We start from the raw sequence: 18990 nt of genomic DNA, 5'->3' as shown, positions 1-18990 counted from the left end.
TGATTATTCAATTATAGAGGATGGTTTATTCGTGGCCTTTTGTGTTCTCTTACTGGATCGAGAAGATTTTATACCATATAAGGTATAATTTATGATATACAGAGTAGGCTTGATAAGAGGACCAAGATCAGATAACGAATGACGCACCATATGTGTCTAGCAATAGCGATATTATATAGCGATTTCTTACAACTTATCGAGGCTACAATTAATTTTAGGATACTCCTCTATTACATAATGAAAATAAAGGGGAAACTTCCGAAAGGCCCCATCACCCCAGGACAACCAAACTTCGGATTTATAGTAATTGAGGGACGAGAAGTCGAATGAGACCATTTTCAGAACTGGCAAATAAACCGTTCTCGGGATATACAGGGTATTCTAAAAGTGCGGAAACCCCTTATTACCTCGATAAGAACGCATTTTCACGGGAAATGACTAACCTAACCTAGGTTAGGGTTAGGGTTAGGGTTAGGGTTAGGGTTAGGGTTAGGGTTAAGGTTAGGGTTAGTCATTTTGCGTGGAAATGCGTTCTTATCAAGATAATAGGAGGTTTCCGCACTTTTAGAATATAATGTATATCTCGAGAACGGTTTATTTGCCAGTTCTGAAAATGGTCTCATTCGATTTCTCGTCCCTCAATTACTATAAATCCGAAGTTTGGTTGTCCTGGGGTGATGGGGCCTTTCGAAGTACACCCGCGATTGCGCAGCCCCACTACCTCACAGTCTGATTTTCAGGCCGAATGTTTCATACAGAGTATTCGAAAAGTGTTGGACCTTCCTATTATCTCGAAAAGAATGCACTTTTGCGCAAAATGACTAACCTAACCCTAACCCTAACCCTAACCCTAAGAACGGTTTATTTGCCAGTTCTGAAAATGGTCTCATTCGATTTCTCGTCCCTCAATTACTATAGATCCGAAGTTTGGTTGTCCTGGGGTGATGGGGCTTTTCGGAAGTATACCCAAAATGAATAAAATTATATCTCAATGATCATTCGAAATCTTCACTTCCTGGAAGTGTACGTCAAAAATCAGCTGATCCATGTTCGCGGTATGGTTCGGTCGACCGTGGCGCCAGATGCGCAGGCGCGTCGTCGGTTCGAACTAAGTTCCACCTCCGAAGTTCCCCGAGCGGGGATTCGGGCGTGCAGTCCAGTTCCAATGTTCCTGTGCGACGGTACGAAACGATCGAGGAGCAGTCAGTTCGTGTTCGAGTGCTTACCGTGCGGGTAACCGTATTTCTTCGCGCGTGAAACAAGTGTGGCGGTTTAAAAATTCAGTGGAAAAAAATAGCGTATGTGCCGGGAGTGCAACAGCTAGAGGTGGATTGGATGCCGTGGCGTGCGTACGAGGAAAGAGAAACCGGTAACGTATCACAGCCGCGCTGGCGCGCGACTCGATTGAAATCGGAACGGTGACAATCGGGTTCGTGTATCGCGTTGAAAACGCGACGATGTTGTCTCGTGTAATATCTATGCCCCGAGACCGCTCGAAACGATATCGAAACGTAGATTAGGCAGATTAGATTTCGTGGGTGCCGACTGGTGTGTTTAACGCGACCGATCACGGCGAAGGGTGGGGGAAGGGACAGCGGAGGTGTGCCGTGGAAACAGACAAAAGGGATTCGAACGCGTGCGTCTTTTTTGACGCGAAGATGCTCGACGCGGCCTTCTGAATCGGAGCTTAATGTCCGCCACGATTTTTGGCTCAACTTTTCGACTACCTTGTAACAATTATCAAAGTAAGTCTTTTGGATACGGCTTAGGTGCTCGAAATACATACATATTTGGTTCGCGTGCAAGGAGAACGGTATTGTTGTGACGCGTTATCGCGTCGCTGTTTTTCGAATATTTTGATCCGCGGTGCGACAAGGTTCTAGGTAGTAAAGTAATGTTTACTTCTATCCGGAGACAAAGTGTCTCGTAGTTTACACTGGAACGTGTTTCATGGATAGGTATGATATTGTTTTAACGGTAGAATGTGATGGTTTTTATTTTGTATAGTATATAAGTAGGTTTGTCTTACGTTGCTTCGATAAGTCAGTAATGTATCAACAATCAAAGATCGTATACCTTTGGGACTGTGACATGAACGGTAGTTTCAAAAAATTATTCTAGAGAAACTACCGTATGAATTGATTAAAATATTCTAGATTATTTTAGAAAATGATCAAAGTTGCATGTAAATATTCGTGGTCAATATCAAAACATCAATTTTCGGTGAAATTTTTAACGATTGAGTAAACTATTTTGCCGGCTTCTTATTATTCGTAACACGAATCGTTACGAACTCAAACAGAAATCAGAATGAGCCAGAGATGTAAACGAATAGCAGAAATTTCATTTTCAAAATTAAATATAGTTAGAATGAAATTACAAATATTCATTCGATAGAGTTTGTAGTTCTTTCAACGCATTTGTAAATTATTGTAAACGATTGGTAATTGCTATACAAACCGTTTTCTATGTTCAATACTCGTTAACATTCACCTCACGAATCGTTACAAGCACTGAAATCAAATGAGTCACGATTCGTAGTAAAAAATTTTAAAGCCGAGACGGTTTTTTCAAGTTACATTAGTTCATGAATAAAAGAAAACCTAACTGTAACTGATAAACCATGTCTAAAAGGCGTATCTTCGAAGCAGAACGAAAACTGATGCAACCTGACAGTCATTTACAGAGATTATTGGTATTTTATTATTTTGAGTGGAGTAATCATAGGTCTAATTTAGAAAGGGTTCAATCTGACCTTACCATAGTATTTAACACTAGAACTACCGACGTTTGATGTACAGTTATTTTTATGTTGAAAATAATGTAGATTACTAAAAACATAATTTAATAAATACATTCATTCTTTAGCTCAATAACAACCAACATACATTTCAACAAGGTTACCTCGATAAAATTTCTAATTTAAAATAAGAAACTGAAAACCAGTCATTTTGATCCCTTCGGTAGTTCTAGTGTTAAGGTTTAATCAAATAAGAACACTGCATATTGGATTTCGAAATATTTATTTCTATTGAGCTTCAATTCTATTAGCTGATGAATATTTTTTTAATTATTCTAATAATTTTTCTTGGATCTTATCATAAAGTTTAATCAAATAAGAACACTGCATATTGGATTTCAAAATATTTATTTCTTTTGAGCTGCAATTCTATTAGCTGATGAATATTTTTTTAATTATTCCAATAATTTCTCTTGGAGAATTCATTTTTCATATTGAAGCAGAACCCCCCCTGACCCTTATCTAATTACTTCAGTGTTATTCCCGAAGAATGTTGTTTTTAACGCAAAGTTGTCGTTTGTATCGTAGACAGATGGACGATTTGACGTGCAAAAAGAGAGAGAATAGCAAGTAGTCGCAACGAGTCACGTATACCGCAAAGAAGCCTTGACGTTTTTGTTAGACAATCTTTCCACCAGGGTATCGGCCCGACCATATTTTCTGTCCGAACTTCGTCGCCGCCGCGTATGAAAGTGAAAACCAGTTATTCTTTATCGTTTCGCCCCCTTTCCGTATTTGGTCACCGAATGGGTTCCTCTTGGTGGGCTCGTTTTAAGGGCTCGTCTGATTTTTACCACTAGCTCGAGGGTTTCTTGCTCGAGTCCTACGTGGATCCATCCTTAACAATTCTACTTTTCGTTCTACTCCAAAAGGTATTCGTACCCCTTTGATTAACAATCGATCATCGATCGAATAAATGGTATCACGAAGAAATTGCAGTTTTATGCAATTATTTATCATCAAGTGATACTAATTCGCATTTCATCAAAGATTATCATCTCTAATAAAGATATTATATATTTGTTAATTAAAATCCAATTATCTACGTTATCTCGATTAAATGACCGCTAATTAAATCTCTTCAATAAAGTTCTTAAACTTTATCCATTCCGTTTCCGGAATACTGGTGGACCGATAACTCGAACGACGAACTCGAAAAGTCATCATATTGAAGCGTGTCTCTCAGTATGTACGAACATCCGGTATACACGGACAAATTAACTGGTTCAGGAAGAGGGACGAGTTTATATCGCTGTTAGAAAAGATAAAAGGATATCGCGGTCGCGCAACCTCGCACCTGTTTTGCAACGTGAATGATTAGGCGGTTTGGTGGAAAGGAAAGGTTTCGTAGGCTTTGCTTCGGCAGGGCTGCCGTGTTTCTTGTTTCACTTGTATTCGAGTGGAGTCGCGAGACCTACTTTACTTCGTATTTACGACGCGTAATTTATCATTGTAGGCCTGGGATGTGGCGTGGATGTCCCTCTGCTTTCACGTGGCCGTTTAAACCCTTCCTTTCTGAAGTAGCTAGGCAAGTGCCGTTACACTTCAGAAATTTCATGACATAAAAGTATCGCGAAATGTCAATTATGGCATATCAACTTGCAGCCTAAGGTTTAATGAAAATTGCTGTATAAAGGTTTTATGGATATTCTTACTGTAAATTGATTAATTTCTTGTTGGAGTGGATCAATCAATTTATCCATCAGTGAATGTTCAATGTTCAATTATTTCATTTGTATTCAAAATATTGGTAAAGCATTTATGTAATAATTTTTGTCAAACCTTAGGCTTTAAATTGATGCATCGTAAGTTTAATTTTGTGTTACTTTTATGTCATGAATTCATCTTACAATTAAAGTTCAGCTTGTTGAATTATGTGTTGATTTAACGCGTTCAATCATAAAAGGGATTAAACAAATTCTTACCCTTAAATTATGCAATGGATTCTAATTGTATACGATAATTTAAATCAGTCTTTCTTAATTCTCCAGATTAAACGGGGCATATGTTAGCAGAAACTGATGTCCGATTTAATTAAGAATTCGCGGCAGCTTTGCTATGGTCTCGTTTGATCTTCTTCGGGTTCTAATTTGAATTTCTGTTGTTGTTTTGTTTCAATTCGAATAGTTTCGCGTTGTGCCATCCAGTTCAGAAATAGACAGCTCCGTTTCGCATTGCACGGTATCGTTGCTTCGTTTTGAGAGTCGGGTTACCGGTGTCTCATCGAACGGTATGATTAATTACACGGAGAATCTGATTACGAGACGTTCATCAGGATGTAAGATAAGTTCGTGAAAGTGTTTTCTATTTATATGTTCGATTCCATTGAATCTATTCTGCTTATTCTATTTAGAGATATCAGGTAATATCTTGAAAAATAAATTTACAAATAGTTATAAATTCATTGATGAAGCTCATTAAAATCTCTGTTAACAAATGACTGCTGAAATAAGGCTATACTTTTTTTCAAAATAAATAAGAAAAAAAAAGAAATGGGTAGGAAGAATTTATTTACTTCAAAGAGTGTTTCATGTATCAAGGCTTTAATTTATTAAAAAATTCAATGAGCTACATTACCAATTTAATTAGAAAATGAAAATAGAGTTCGGAATAGCAAATTAAAGCATGATAGTGAAAAATTAATTTGTAATATTTTTAATTCATTTATTGTTTCTTATGTGACACTGAATGTATCGCAAATCCATTCACATTAAAATGACAATGAAATCGGTTGAATTTTCCACTGAGATCTCCTGAATCACGGTAACCACCCCCGCACGGCCGTCGACTTTCATTTTCGTCTGTCTCGTAGCGCGTACCAAAATAGACCCCTTATGCCAGGGCTCCTCGAGATCGCAGACACCCACCGAGTGTCCGATAAGTAAAAACCAACGAGCAGTTACGTTCGTACCCTTGCACCTGGTATTCAGAACTGCACCTTTCTTTCTTTTTTTTCCTTTTCTAAACCCTCCGCAGAGCCCACACCTTTTCCGAGCAGGCTGTTTCATGGCCAGCAGGTGCAAAACTTTCGACTTGCGGAATTTCAGTCACGAATCGTTCCTCTCATTATATCCAACGACATAGTTTATTGATTTTAGCTTTAACAAGTACCTATGTAATTAATAGGTCGAGTGTAATTGTGGTTACTAGTGACCGATACCACAAATTTAATAACTGAATATGAAATTTAATAATTGATTCACTGTCCAAGAATTAAGAAAATTTAATTTAGCCTGGGATTATTCATCGTAACGATCTACCATGTTTGGTAGACCGACTTCGGGCAGAATTTTCTCAATCATTCTCCGGTTAAAAATTGTTGGATGAAATGATAGCGAGACAGGAAAGCGATTACTCGTCGAGTTTACAGGATTTGTGAACTCGTTCCTCGAGAACGTATATATCTAGTGTTTGCTTCGTTGTGAAAGGTCGAAGCAGAGATGGATGGTGGTCGGATGTTGGATCTCTTCTCTGCTTTTGCGAGTTTCTATCCTCTCGATCCGATCGGGTCACGCTATTCGGAGCTAAATTTTCGATTCTCACTTGTTATACCAGTAGAGTGAAATGGATGTTCTTGGTTTGATCCTTGAAAGAATTTTTGTGTAAAAAATATCAAGCGAGGTATTTTAGGTGGAACTATCGTTAAAACTTTACCTACAATATAATTTAATTGAATTCCTAGAACCTTGCGGTTAATTTAACATTATTATAAATGGACCAAAATTTCGATCGTAAGAAAATAAAACAATTTTGTTTCATTAATATGAAATATTTCGAGCACTTCCGGTCTTATCGAGCGCAGAACCGGTACGTTTCCGTTCGAGGAGCTTGCACGAACCCTTTTGTCACCGCTCTGATTCTAAGAGCCGTCCTTCGGTTGGTAATCGACATTAAAATGAAACTTTGCGTACACGATCCTCGCAGCATGCTCCAAAGCGGCTGTACACCTTCGGGGAAACGCAAAATAGTATCCGGTGACGTGAAACGCCGCCGGCAAGGATCCCTGGCTTCGAAACGGCTCCTTGGCAAGGCTGCCCTCTTCGACCGAGGTAAATTTTGCATTTTCTAATTGCGAGCGTTCTCCGAGCGACACGGCGCCGATTACCCGCGGTGAAATTCCAACAACCAACCAGGATGCTTCGCGAATCTTTTTTTTTTTTTCTTTCGATAATTTCTCACTTTCAACTAAATTAATTCTCACGTTATCAAAGAACCTTTTATAGAAATTATTTTATCGTAACAATCATACTCATATTTAATATATCTTTTTTCTGTAAAACATTCATTTATTCGTTTATTAACTGAAAGATATATTTCTCAAAGATTTTTTTCTGAGTGAATTTTGGGGTTGATTTTGGAAATTGTGATTGATCCTGGAGGATGTTTCAAGTTTCGAAACGAAGTTGGATTGCATTTTGTCGTGAATGTTATTTTAAACGAGTGATTGTTTTAAAATATTCATATATATATAAGAGAAACGCGTAGTTAACTTTTGCATCGTTAATGAATTAATTTACAAGAGAATTGTTGGCTTTCGTGATGCGTGCTTTTATGTTGCAACTAAAATTTAACGACAGCCAGTTTAGATCAATATCGTCGGGTTGGTAATAGATAGCTGGATGTGATTTAATTAACATCGAGATCTGTTAACTCGTTATTTAATCCAAACATTCTGTGCAGTGATTATTTCTGCTTGACTTTCAAAGATTACGTTGTCCTGTGTGAATGATTTGATTTTCATTACTAACAGAGAGATTGTTAATTAGTGGAAATGATTGGTGTATTAAGTGTGATAAGTGCATCGGAATGGATTAATTGATTAATTGATTTCTTTTTTTATTATATTCAATATTCAAGAAGTGTACCATTTTTTTAATGGTAATGATCATTGAAAAATCTCATTTGGAGAAGTTTTTTTATCGTCGTGAAACTTTCTTCCTTCAACGTGCACGTTGAACGCATCCGCGCATAAAGTTAAATGAAAGAAAGCTCGATTAAAATTTCTCGAGGGACATTAATTGTTACGAGTCTCGACTGAGCGGTTCATTTGCAGTACTTACGATGCGTCCTGTGACTTTCCTCGTTTCCCTTTTCTCTCAGTGAAAACAGATTACCTCTGATGAAGGACTTTTAAACGATGAAAAAACGAAAGAGGAGGGGAGATTCTGAATATCCTGAAGATTGCATTGAAATAATTCCAAGCAGTAAATGGAAGGATTAGTCTCGTTTATTTTTAGGTCATTCTTTGGTTTCTGCTCACGCGTTACATAACAGAAATAGTAAATAAAAGAAAGAAAATACGGACGTAACGTTCTGTTTCACAATGGCAATTGGTACAGACTGATCGAACGCGGTTAGGTAATTGATTGAAAATTATACTTGATAGAATATTAGATAACACTGTACGATGCCTCGGTTCAACTGTGTGTTATCTAACTCTAGATATTCTAATTAGGACTGTTTTTGTACACCTTAATTAAGGTGGATACTATAATAAAATTGTTAAAAGCAAAATTAAAAAGAAATCTAATTTTCATTAGAACAACAATTATTACAATTAATTTTATAAACTTGATTCCGGACACCCGAATAATTTCTTCGTGAAAATTTATGAAAAAGCCGATGTAATGCGAAGAATGGTAGGAGAGGATCAGTTTCACAGACGTCGTCGAAAGACACGGGTTACTCGTTTAATTGTTAATGGCTTTATCCATGGGTTGCGAGCCACTTACCCCATTAAACTTGTTCTCGCATTATCGTAGCCGTTTCGAGCGACTGACCAATTACTCGCGAGTCGTTAGTCGTCCTGGCACAATGTTGTGGCCTGTTAACGCGTATCACGATCGCGGGCACCAAGAATAGCACCCTCCAGGTATTCTCTGGAGAAACACGAGTGCCGATAGTCATGGGAATTCGACAGTCTCTTGGTAATTTTCAAGCAATTCAATCAATATTTCGTTACCAATCGTTCCGGTCTTGATTCGAGGTGAAATTCGAAAGAAATTTCAGAAATTTACCAAGTGGTAAAAATTGTAATAAATTCAATTTGACAGGGTTGAGAGCCTTGAAAATTTTGTAAACTTTAAGAAACAAGCTTTGACGATTTTTAGAAATATAATAATTGAATAGTGTTGAAAATTTTTCTAATTATAAAAAAAATCTTAGATCTCTTTTTGTTTAACACACTGTACTTGAAATGATTCGAAACAATTACCTTGCCCTACAATTTAACAGAACACGTTCGAAACTGAGTAGAACAACAATTACACGAATGGTTAAGCTATTAGCACGTCAATCAACGCTGATTTTCTCAGCCAGCCGAAGGTCTGAAATATTTCCTTTGGCGCATATGATTAATCACGATGGTAATTATCGGAAATTGCTTGGCAAAATGTTGCCTGAGAGAAACGATCGTACGCTTCATTTTGAACTTTCATGAAAGCTTCAAGAAAATTATGCAGAATTTGTTGAAACTGGATCGCGTGATAGCAACGAAACACCATTGAATAGTATTCTTCTTTTTTTTTTATTTCATAAGGCGTTGCGGCCTTTAAGCCGCTCCTTATTGAGGCCTCCGATAAGGCTACCGATAACAATGAAGCTAGGACAACGTTATGCAATGACAATTAGAGTCATTGCAAGGCAACTAAAACGCAGGAAGAACTAAATACAGTCTTTTTATCCAACGTTTGAAAACCTTAATTGTTCGCAGAATGTACAGGAATTTATTTGAAAAAAATTTTACTAGAATCATTCCTACCTCCGATATTTAATCTACTAATTCATTAATTGAAAATAATTAATTTCACAGTACTTTGGTGCAGCAACACTGAAAGCTCTAACATGAAAACGTTTTATTAACATCGAGCCTCCGAAATCAGGAGGTCGAATTAACGCGTGCGAGTGTTAAGAGATATTAAAATACAAGAGAATACATTTGCGGATTTGCATCGCGAACTTCCCTTGTTCGAGCGTGCGAAAATGCAACGCGAAAGACGGCCGGTCGGGTATAAAGCTCTCGTGTTTCGCGAAAGCTCTCGATTTAAGCAGCTTAAACCATCGCTTCTACCCAGTGGCTGGATTTTAAATTTCCATCGACATAAACGTGTTTCCACGGATCGTTACTGCCTAGCCAAATATCCTTGCTAATTTGTTATTCCGCCGTCAGCCGAGCTTCCCTCGCCAAGTCGAGAATTCGCGAAAACTTTCTTGCAAACTATGCTCGCGGTTCGCTTCGATCCGCGGCGATAAACTATAAATGCAGCCGCCGCGTCGTTTGGGACGTTTTTGGACCAATAAAAGAAAATGTATTGCATTGGAATTGCTATTGAAGATTTCTCGTTCGAGTAGAATTGCTGTTGTAATTTGAATAAAAGACACGAGTTGCTGAAGTTAAAATTTTAAATTACTGAAAATCACTTGGATGTCTATAGGCCAAGTAACAAAAGGGTTAAAGGGATAGAAAATTTTTATCAGCTAAGCTTTTCATGCAATTTTCAGCACGAGATAAAGCTAGTTCAATAGCGAGTCGTTTGGATGAAATTTAAAGGCGATGACGAAGTTAAGCGTTCGCTGTCTAAAGCTAACTCGCGACTGAAAATTCGCTTTGAAAAGTGCATAATGAAATTACTCGTGTCGACAGAATGCAATAAAGTCGAAATTTCTCTGTGACTCTGGCTCGATGAAGTATCTGAAATTGAAATGTGACAGAAATCACGCAATAGAGTAATTACAGATACAAAGCAATATTTATTATAAACAATGGAAATATTCAAAGTTTTAAATTATTAAACCTTACCGGTAAAACAAATTTTTTATCCAAATTTTCCTGATCGTGTAGAAAATTTCCAAGCAATTTTGCGAGGGTTGAATTAAAAATTGAAGGCTATTCTTCTCTCGGAAGCAATTTTGATCTCAATTTCACTTTGTAATTGTGGGTTCATAGTTAGTCGAAGGATAATTCAAATTTTCCATTTCTCTAAGAAAATGAAATCGTCTGGGCGCTTTCTCAAGTTCTCTTTAAGACTGAACGTATCCGGATCATAAAACCGGGCATTAAGCGTTTTTCTGACTCGCGACCACGCACAAATTGTAGTATGAATTACGTGGTGGAGTCCAGTCGTATTCTCGTCCCATCCCTTCTTCTTCATCATCATCTTCTTCCTCTTCTTCTTTCGCTGAAAGCGTTACAGTCGTTTGTAATCGACAGTTCTGAACTCTGTTACCTGGAAAGTCGGTGTAACAGAGACGTTGCTCCGTTGTTCCTTTTCTTTTTTTCATATGTTCTTCGGAAAAGCAGAATTCGTCGGCTTTAGTCCTCATCGACGATGAATTTCGTGAGAAGAAAAGTAGAACTTTCTCTCGCGAATTCGAGGCAGATGATTTTCTTGTCCTGTTGTACTTACGTGTACGGGTTAAAACTGAACGAGAAGATGAAAGAAAGCAAAGGAAGAGGGAATATCGAGCAACACAGGAAACGGCTTTCAGGCAGGTAGCAGCGACGCAACGTCCGGTGTGGATAACGCCTAACAAAAGGGGTATCCTTCCGCTCGTGTCGACGAAATAGATACTGCTTTCATCGCATCGTGGAAAGCAGATTTTTCGTGCAAAGGTCGCTCCCTTATTTCCTGTAGTTACTTGCTTGACAAACCGCACTCTCGTCTCTTTCGAATAATCGACAGGAAATTAATTAATTTTCATTAATCATAAGTGCAAAGCAACTACTCGATAAGCGAATGTATGGGCATAACTTTTTCGAACTGGTTATCAATCTTTTACCAGAAAGCGTAAGTTTCACGTGGAACACATTAATCATTCGACGGAGGCAAGCTTCGGTTTATCTCTAAAAGCCATTTTGGTTAGTCTTGGATCCTCCTCTATTTTAAGCGACTCTATATCTTGTACGAAACGTCGGCGCGAATAATCGTCCGCTGCGAGGTAGCCTTTAATCCCCGGCAGAATCTCAAATCCGGCCTTTGAACTCGAAACTCAACCGGCCACGAGCTTTGCCACAGATTTAAGCCGGCATTAAGTTTTACTTCATAGAAGAATTTTCCAAAAATGACAGCTTCCATTCGGTGAAGATTTTTAAAGAATTTGAAACTTTGAGTTAATTGGCAGGTTAGAAGGTGCAGAGATTATATATGTTTTCATTCTATTAGTACAATATTCAGAAGAAACTTATATTCTTATATATTAAACTTAAACATTAATAGCATATTTTTGATGTTTAATAATTATTTATTTGTTAATTTTTTGCCACTATCATCACCTTTAATTATTTTATATTTTATTTTGATATGAAGCATATCTCTTTAATTTTTTTTTACATTACATCGTTAGAATTGAAATTGAAGGAAATATTTTCAAATAAGAAAAGTGATCGAAACGTTTCATTTCTCAGCGTGAAAACACTTTTCTCTGCATTTTTCCTGCAAGATCTCGAAAAAGCGACGATCATCAGGACCATAGTCGCGATTATAGCAATTAGCACGCGTCGATCCGCTCTAAATTGCCGCCGCTAACGAACGCCTCGCAGCGTTAATTAGTTCCACGAAATTTATCGTACCCGTTCGTTCCCTTTGTCCCTGTTCTTTCTCTGCTAATGTTTCGACTGAAACAGGAAAATATCATACGGTTTCTAAAGTTATTGTTCATTTTCTGTTTGAAATGTATCTATTAATTAACAAGTAGGTAATCAGGTACTAAAAAGGATTTGAAAAAATTTTATTTTAATATCTAATTATAACAAAAATTTCTATGGTTAAAAAGAAATAATTGTTATAGGTACTTGCAATTTCTATGTATTGTTATAGGTAGGTACTTAAATGTATGAAAATTAAATGAAAAAGAAGTTGTAAATGAAATGTTGCATTAACGCAACATTGGCCCTTAACAGTTGAATCAGAGTTTATGAGAAAATCTGTCAAATTTTGTAATTCATTATTGTCGAATACTGTTATGCAATTCGTTTATTCAATTCGTAGCGTTTTGTTACGAGAGCATGTTCGCACGTTGTACTCGTCTGAAACTACGGAAGTAATTAAAGTTTCGTTTTCTTGAATTCCACGAGCAGTTCTTGAAAATATATCTATTCATTACTGGAATTCACAACGTTCTGTTCAAATTGTGTGAAAGTATAATACAACGAAGCAAAGGAAGTGGCTTAAACAACACGATAATAATTCCTTTCAATACCTTTCAGTACCTCCTTTGATACTGTAATATATAGGTATTTAAATGTTTGCTAATTAACAAACACTTGTAGCAGAAACTTCACCTCTCATAATTAAATCTAATTACACCGAAAAATTGTAATACACTAGTTTACATATTTTAGTTCCTGAATTTTTCAAATTTATTATATTTTGAATATTAATTTAACAACCTTTCAAATTTTTCCTACACTACGATATTCGTAAAACTTGAACAAATATTTCTCTTCCTGCTTTTCCTTTTCTGTAAAGTGACATTTCGAGGGGCCTAATTAATATTTCATTCGTTGTGAATTATTCGGATCGTTAATTATCGCCGGGGAAATTAACGAACGGCGATTCTCGGCAAGCTGAATCCGTGTTTCTCGCGCCTTCCCGCTGCGCGGCTCGTTCGGTTCATGGAAAGCGAAGTTTACGAGCAACAGGTGGTTCAAACGAATATCATTTCCGTGGCATTTTATCGGACTCGTTCGTAATCGGGATCTTTCACGCTTCACGGTCGAATTTATTAAAAGCAGAGCCTACCATGCTCGGGCAGGCCACGAAATGTATCGTCGTCGGGAAGCTTGTCAGCCTTGTCGATGGACCGATAAAAGAGAGTAAAACTTGTTTGCTTGAGTAATTACTTTACGATCGATTTATGCAGCATCCTTGAGGGGTGTTAGTCCTTGAGGATGTTAATGATTTCTAGTTGGAAGTTATAACTTACTTGGTACTTGGCTCGTTATAATTGTGGTCATAGTAATTAGAATTTATTAACAAGGTACACTCGCGATGAAATCAGGCTTCCTCGGTGAAAATGACGATGTTCTTGATTCTCACTCTTCTCCGTTGGTTTCCCTGGCTTCCGAAGTTCCAAGATTTCTGGCTCCCCTTTCTTCGATTTTCGCGCTTTTCCTTCATTTCCAGAAGAATCACAACGGAGAGGAGAAGTAACCCCAATCTAAAAATTAAGTACGCTCGATATTTCAAGAGTTTGAACTGATTATTTTACTATTCGGAACGATGCTTGGAGAGTTGAAATCGAAACTTATCCTTCTCCCTTTCGGTCTTTAATTACGATCCAACCAAGCCGACCTGTTTCAAAAAGTGCAGCACGCCCACGCACACCTACGGCTGCCTGTGCATAAGTGAGCCCACACGCCAACGAACAACACAGGAATAAATTATATGTTTAATAAATCGTGTTTGCGCCCAATGCACGCTTGGTCGATTAACACTTGCAACATAATTGCTGTACAACGCATGATTGCGATTTCCATGAACGGAAGAATAATTTCTTGTTTAGACAGAGTTTGTTCAGAATAACGAGCATTCGTGTAAAATCGTTTTAAATTATTTATTTTTAACCGCAGTTGCTGAGTCGACTTTTTTAAAATAAAGTAAATATTTATTGTCGTACGAAGTCAGATACGATAAGAAATTGGGACAAAGTCAAACGAAAACTAGACACTGATTAATATTTTTTTTAATAAAAATATAATTCGACTAAGATTGCTATGTCTTGCTAGAGAATCAGGTCACCATTGATACTCTATCGATTCAGAATGGCAATAACTTAAGTTATTTCGGTGTAGAACCGGCAATCTGTGAAACATCACTTCTAATAATATCGTTTGATGTTTTAACAGCGGTGAAACGTGCGAATACATTCTAGAAGTATTAATATTTCTCCCGGTGGAAACGAATGCGTTCATTTCGACGTGAAAAATGTTGAAAATTATGTAACGCAACCTTCGGCCATAAAATCTGACTTGAAAATTCTTCATTTAAAAAAGCTTACTCAAATTGAACAATAATTATTTAGACATCACGGCACAATTTCATTTTGTCATTTCTCTTATTTGTCAGAAACACGCGAATACCCTTTCAACGTATTATCATAACTGGTATCAGGAACGAAGGTGTTCGAAAAACCAGTCTGAGAGATTTATTTCTCATTTGATCCACGTCGAATCTTCTCCTAATGTTCATTACTGCGTGTAACCTGGCCCCCATAAGGGAACACTCTTTTTTTTCGTTATATTACACTTTCGATTTACCGTAAACGGTATAAAGTGTGGGGTACGATAATAATCGCTAATGAAAATGTAGAAGCGTTCTTCAACGTTGATTGATGCTCGACGAAAACGTGCTCGAATACATAATGCTGAAATGGAGTGAATGAACGAGTGTAAGTGTGTGTACAATGAGAAAGGGTTACGTAACAACCAGTGATGGATCGTTTATTAATGGCTTGGTCTAATTCGACCAACAGACATCGAGATTATATAATCGTGTTGTTTGTATTGTATTTACACGATTGAACATGAAGAGATTCAGCTTCTGGTTTCACCGGAATTTTTACATTTTTATTTCCTTTTCTCTCTGTGTAATTATTAAAATTCATTTCATTCATTTTTAGAATAAATAAATAAATGTTTAAGTTCAGAATTATTCATCAAAATGATTTTTTCTTGGTAGGAAACATTGTTAGGAAACTCTAGAATTGAGAAGCAAATTGAATTTGCTTTGGTAGTTGATTTTTTTTTCTACTCGAAAGTTTCATGATGGAGTTGAATTTGATTTTAGATTGTCAGAGAACAAACCGAGGTAATTATTATTTCACGTTTGAAATGAAAAATTTTGACTTTTGTCGACCGTGGTATAATTCCAAGTTTGTAATGGTTTTATAACGCACATTGTAAAGTCAGTATACAACACAAAGTTTCTAAAATAAAAATAACACAAAATTGATACAAGTACGAATTTCTCAATACAATCGCTTTATTATTGAATAATAGAGAATGAATACGAGGAATATGGTTAGAAAATTAATTTAATCGTCGGTTTAATCATCGTTGAGTATTCGGCTTTCGTGTCGCCATATTGGAGAACGCACCGTGCCCTTTGAACATCATCGCTGGACAGCTTTGATTTACTTTCCAGGTGTGAACTAGAGCGAGAAGAAGCGAGCAGAAGGTTGTCCGCGAATTACACCCACGCCCACGCACCGTGCCTAACCTTCACTCGTAGTTACCCGTTAATTAACCCTTTAATTAACCCGGTACTCGTTGGCATCGCGTGGCCAGGTCGCGAGAAAATGCCGCGCCACTCGCTCCACCTCGGTCCTATTTGACGGGGAGAAATAAAAGGGCGTAAAGAAAGGAGCCTCGTTAAGGGTGGTTGCAGTTTGTGAAAAGATCGACCGAGAGGATGCACAACGTCTCGACGGAGGGCGCCTCTCCCGGAGGTCGACGATTGTCGCGGAGTTTTCACTCCTGTCTTCGGGGAGCTGACCATGATGACCTCGAATCAGGTAGATCCTTTAACCCTTTCGCAATGATCCATATAATTATATTGGTTATAAATAATTTTATTTAGATGGTTAAGTATCGGTAATTAAGTTAGAGTTGGAAAAACTATTTTAAGCCTTTTAACTTTTAATCCGAATTTTTTCACTGCAAATTTTAATAGAAATTAGTTAGTTATTTTAATATAGTTAGATGTAATTTTTTTTTAATGAACGACAGAAGGTAGGGGTGAAAGTAGAGAAAATTCTGTGACTCTCGGCTAGTTACCTTGTTGGTGGTAATTCAATTCGGAGCTCGGTGCGTAGGATAACGACACGCAAGATTTACAAGGAACGTAGGTGAGCACGTATGCAATGCTATAGGCCTACGCTCGTTAAAACTGCGCCTCTACTTTCCCATAAAAGAAAACCTCTCGTGGGAAAAACGAGAACAAGTTGATACGATTGCCACAGATGCGTTTTCTGGCTTCAACCACGTGAAACTACCAAGTATTTCACCCAATACGACATTCTCAAAAATGATGATTAAATTATTGCTAGAATTTTTGGGTAATTAACTCGGTTTAAGTGAATTCACCGTTGAGTTCATAATTTTAAATGAAAAATGGCACAACACTTTCGGTAAGCAGATTCCCTCGCGCTTATAAATAACATAGGTGATTAATTTTCCACGGTCCATTTACTTTTTATGGTGCATGAACGGACGGTTCGTGCACTGAGAATCTAAAACAAAACTCAAAGACTGCCACCCTTCCAACAGGATTATTTAACAGATTATTTATTCGTGAGAGATTTGTTCAATTAATTTGATCTGTAATCATAATTTTAATTTAATTTTGTATATCATAGTCCAGACTCCGCGGTTCAAGGGTTAAACTATTATTTAATAAATGAACGAACAAGTATAATCTGATATAAAAATTTATTAATTCATGAACAACACTGTATATTACTTTTTAATAGAGCACACTCAGCATCGAGTGAAATAAATTTTCAGACGTCTCCTCTGTGGTAGATAAAGCAACCCTTAAAAAGCTCCTTTTGCTAGCAACCTCAGTCCGAAAGAAACGTAGAGAAGCGACGATATTTATTGCGTTGAAATAATTCAGCCGAATTTACGGCATCGTTGAACCGGAACGTCCGACGACCACAAATCGTCGAAAAGACGACGAGCCTGAAAGGTTTCGAGCTCCCAAAATACACTTTGTGTTCGCCACTTTGCCGAACCCGTTGACGCGAAGATATCCAGGAATTCAGCAGGAAACGATTAACTCTGACGTGTTTTGAAATGCCTGCTGCAATCTGAAAGTAAAAATGATCTTCATGCTGTTTTATTTTTTCGATCGAAAAGAGTGTGATTTTAAAATTAAATAATTTTTCTATTTATAAGAAAAGATAGGGTACTTGTAAGGGTTGATAGCAATCGGAGGGTTAAAGAAAACTAAATATTCGAATTGCTGTTTAACCCTTTGTCTGCTGAGGATTCTAGGCTTCTAGATAATATTCCATTTCATTTCTCAGTTTATTTTTTCATTTGTTTTTCTTTTTCAGTGTTTTATTATATCATTATAATGTGATAACGTAAGGTGTGTAATTAGTAATATGCGTTGATAACTATGATTAGTATATACAAGAAATAATCTAGGGTCGCAGATACGCTTCCATAGTTTGCACCGATAACTTTCATCGGATGCATATGTGGCGTCCATAACAGTCAAAGGGTTAACAAACGTCTTTAATAGAAAACTGGATAGACTGAAAATCTGTCGGTCTGTTTATATCACTCTGTACATTCTTCGCAAGCACGCGATTTGTGTTTACGAGCTGTACGGCGCGGACCGCAAGCGTAACCGAGGGAGGTCGCGTTAATATTTACTTTCATACTCGGCCTCCGCTCGCGTCAGTTCGTTGCCGACTGTATCGTGTTCGCTATCTAACAAGCTTGAAGACCTTTTGTGAATCGATCCCGTGTCCAGAACGTCATTATTTATCTTCCAACTGAATAATAATCGTCGAGAAGTGGACGCTGTTACGTTCACGACTTCATCTCTTATCTCCCATACCTCTTCCACCGTCACAGCTTCTCTCGTGTAATTTCTGACATTTTATAATCAATTCTTCTTATCGAACTCGATATATTTCAGTTGAAATGATCCTCTCCTACTGTCCCAAGATGTTGAAGCGTGATCAATACATCAAGTGGATAATCGAATGAGTTCGTTCAACTCGATGGTTATAGTTTTAAGGGACTATCGCGGGACAGGTTGATTCATGGTTAATTAGCGAGTGAACGAAGTCAGTGTTAACGAGTGTTGAACTTTTAACGACTACATTTGCCAGTCCTGCGATCATCGTCGATGAAATTGACCAAGCTATTCTTGGCCCCACGGGACAGATATGATACTTGGGTGTGAATCGAGCTTTGTATTAGAACGGAGGGTTTCAATTTTCCTAGTTCACTGGAGCTCGATGGAATCTGTTGCCATCAGTATTTGATTCGTTGAACAATATTGACAGAAATAGTGTCTCAATTAATAGTGAAATTCGTGGTTGGTTCAGTGTTTATTCAAAAATTAATAAACTCTGTTAATTATATTGATAATTAATGGCATCATTATTGGGACCATAGAATGGATATCGAGGAAGAAAAATGTCTTCGTCAAAAATCAATCATTTTATCGGTT

At 37.3% G+C, this 18990-nt stretch overlaps 1 protein-coding gene across 8 annotated transcripts in view; it reads left to right on the top strand.

The window, feature by feature from the left end:
- LOC114878208 (disabled homolog 2-interacting protein) overlaps nt 1-18990 on the top strand; it is a 214863-nt gene that overhangs the window by 120359 nt on the left and 75514 nt on the right. The window contains exons 1-2 of one of the 8 annotated variants that reach the window (XM_029191759.2): nt 1152-1369; nt 6725-6849. The exons of 6 other annotated variants lie outside the window; for them this stretch is intronic. In XM_029191759.2, coding sequence (XP_029047592.1) covers nt 6726-6849 — 124 coding nt within the window. In that variant the 5' untranslated portion in view covers nt 1152-1369; nt 6725. Of the gene's footprint in view, nt 1-1151; nt 1370-6724; nt 6850-15942; nt 16313-18990 lie in introns of those variants that run through there. One more of the 8 variants, XM_029191761.2, reaches the window with a different exon arrangement.

Source organism: Osmia bicornis, chromosome 12 (assembly GCF_907164935.1).
Source record: "Osmia bicornis bicornis chromosome 12, iOsmBic2.1, whole genome shotgun sequence".
Taxonomy (NCBI): Eukaryota; Metazoa; Arthropoda; class Insecta; order Hymenoptera; family Megachilidae; genus Osmia; species Osmia bicornis.
The sequence above is the reverse complement of the archived record's forward strand: the minus strand, read 5'-3'. Positions and strand labels throughout refer to the sequence as shown.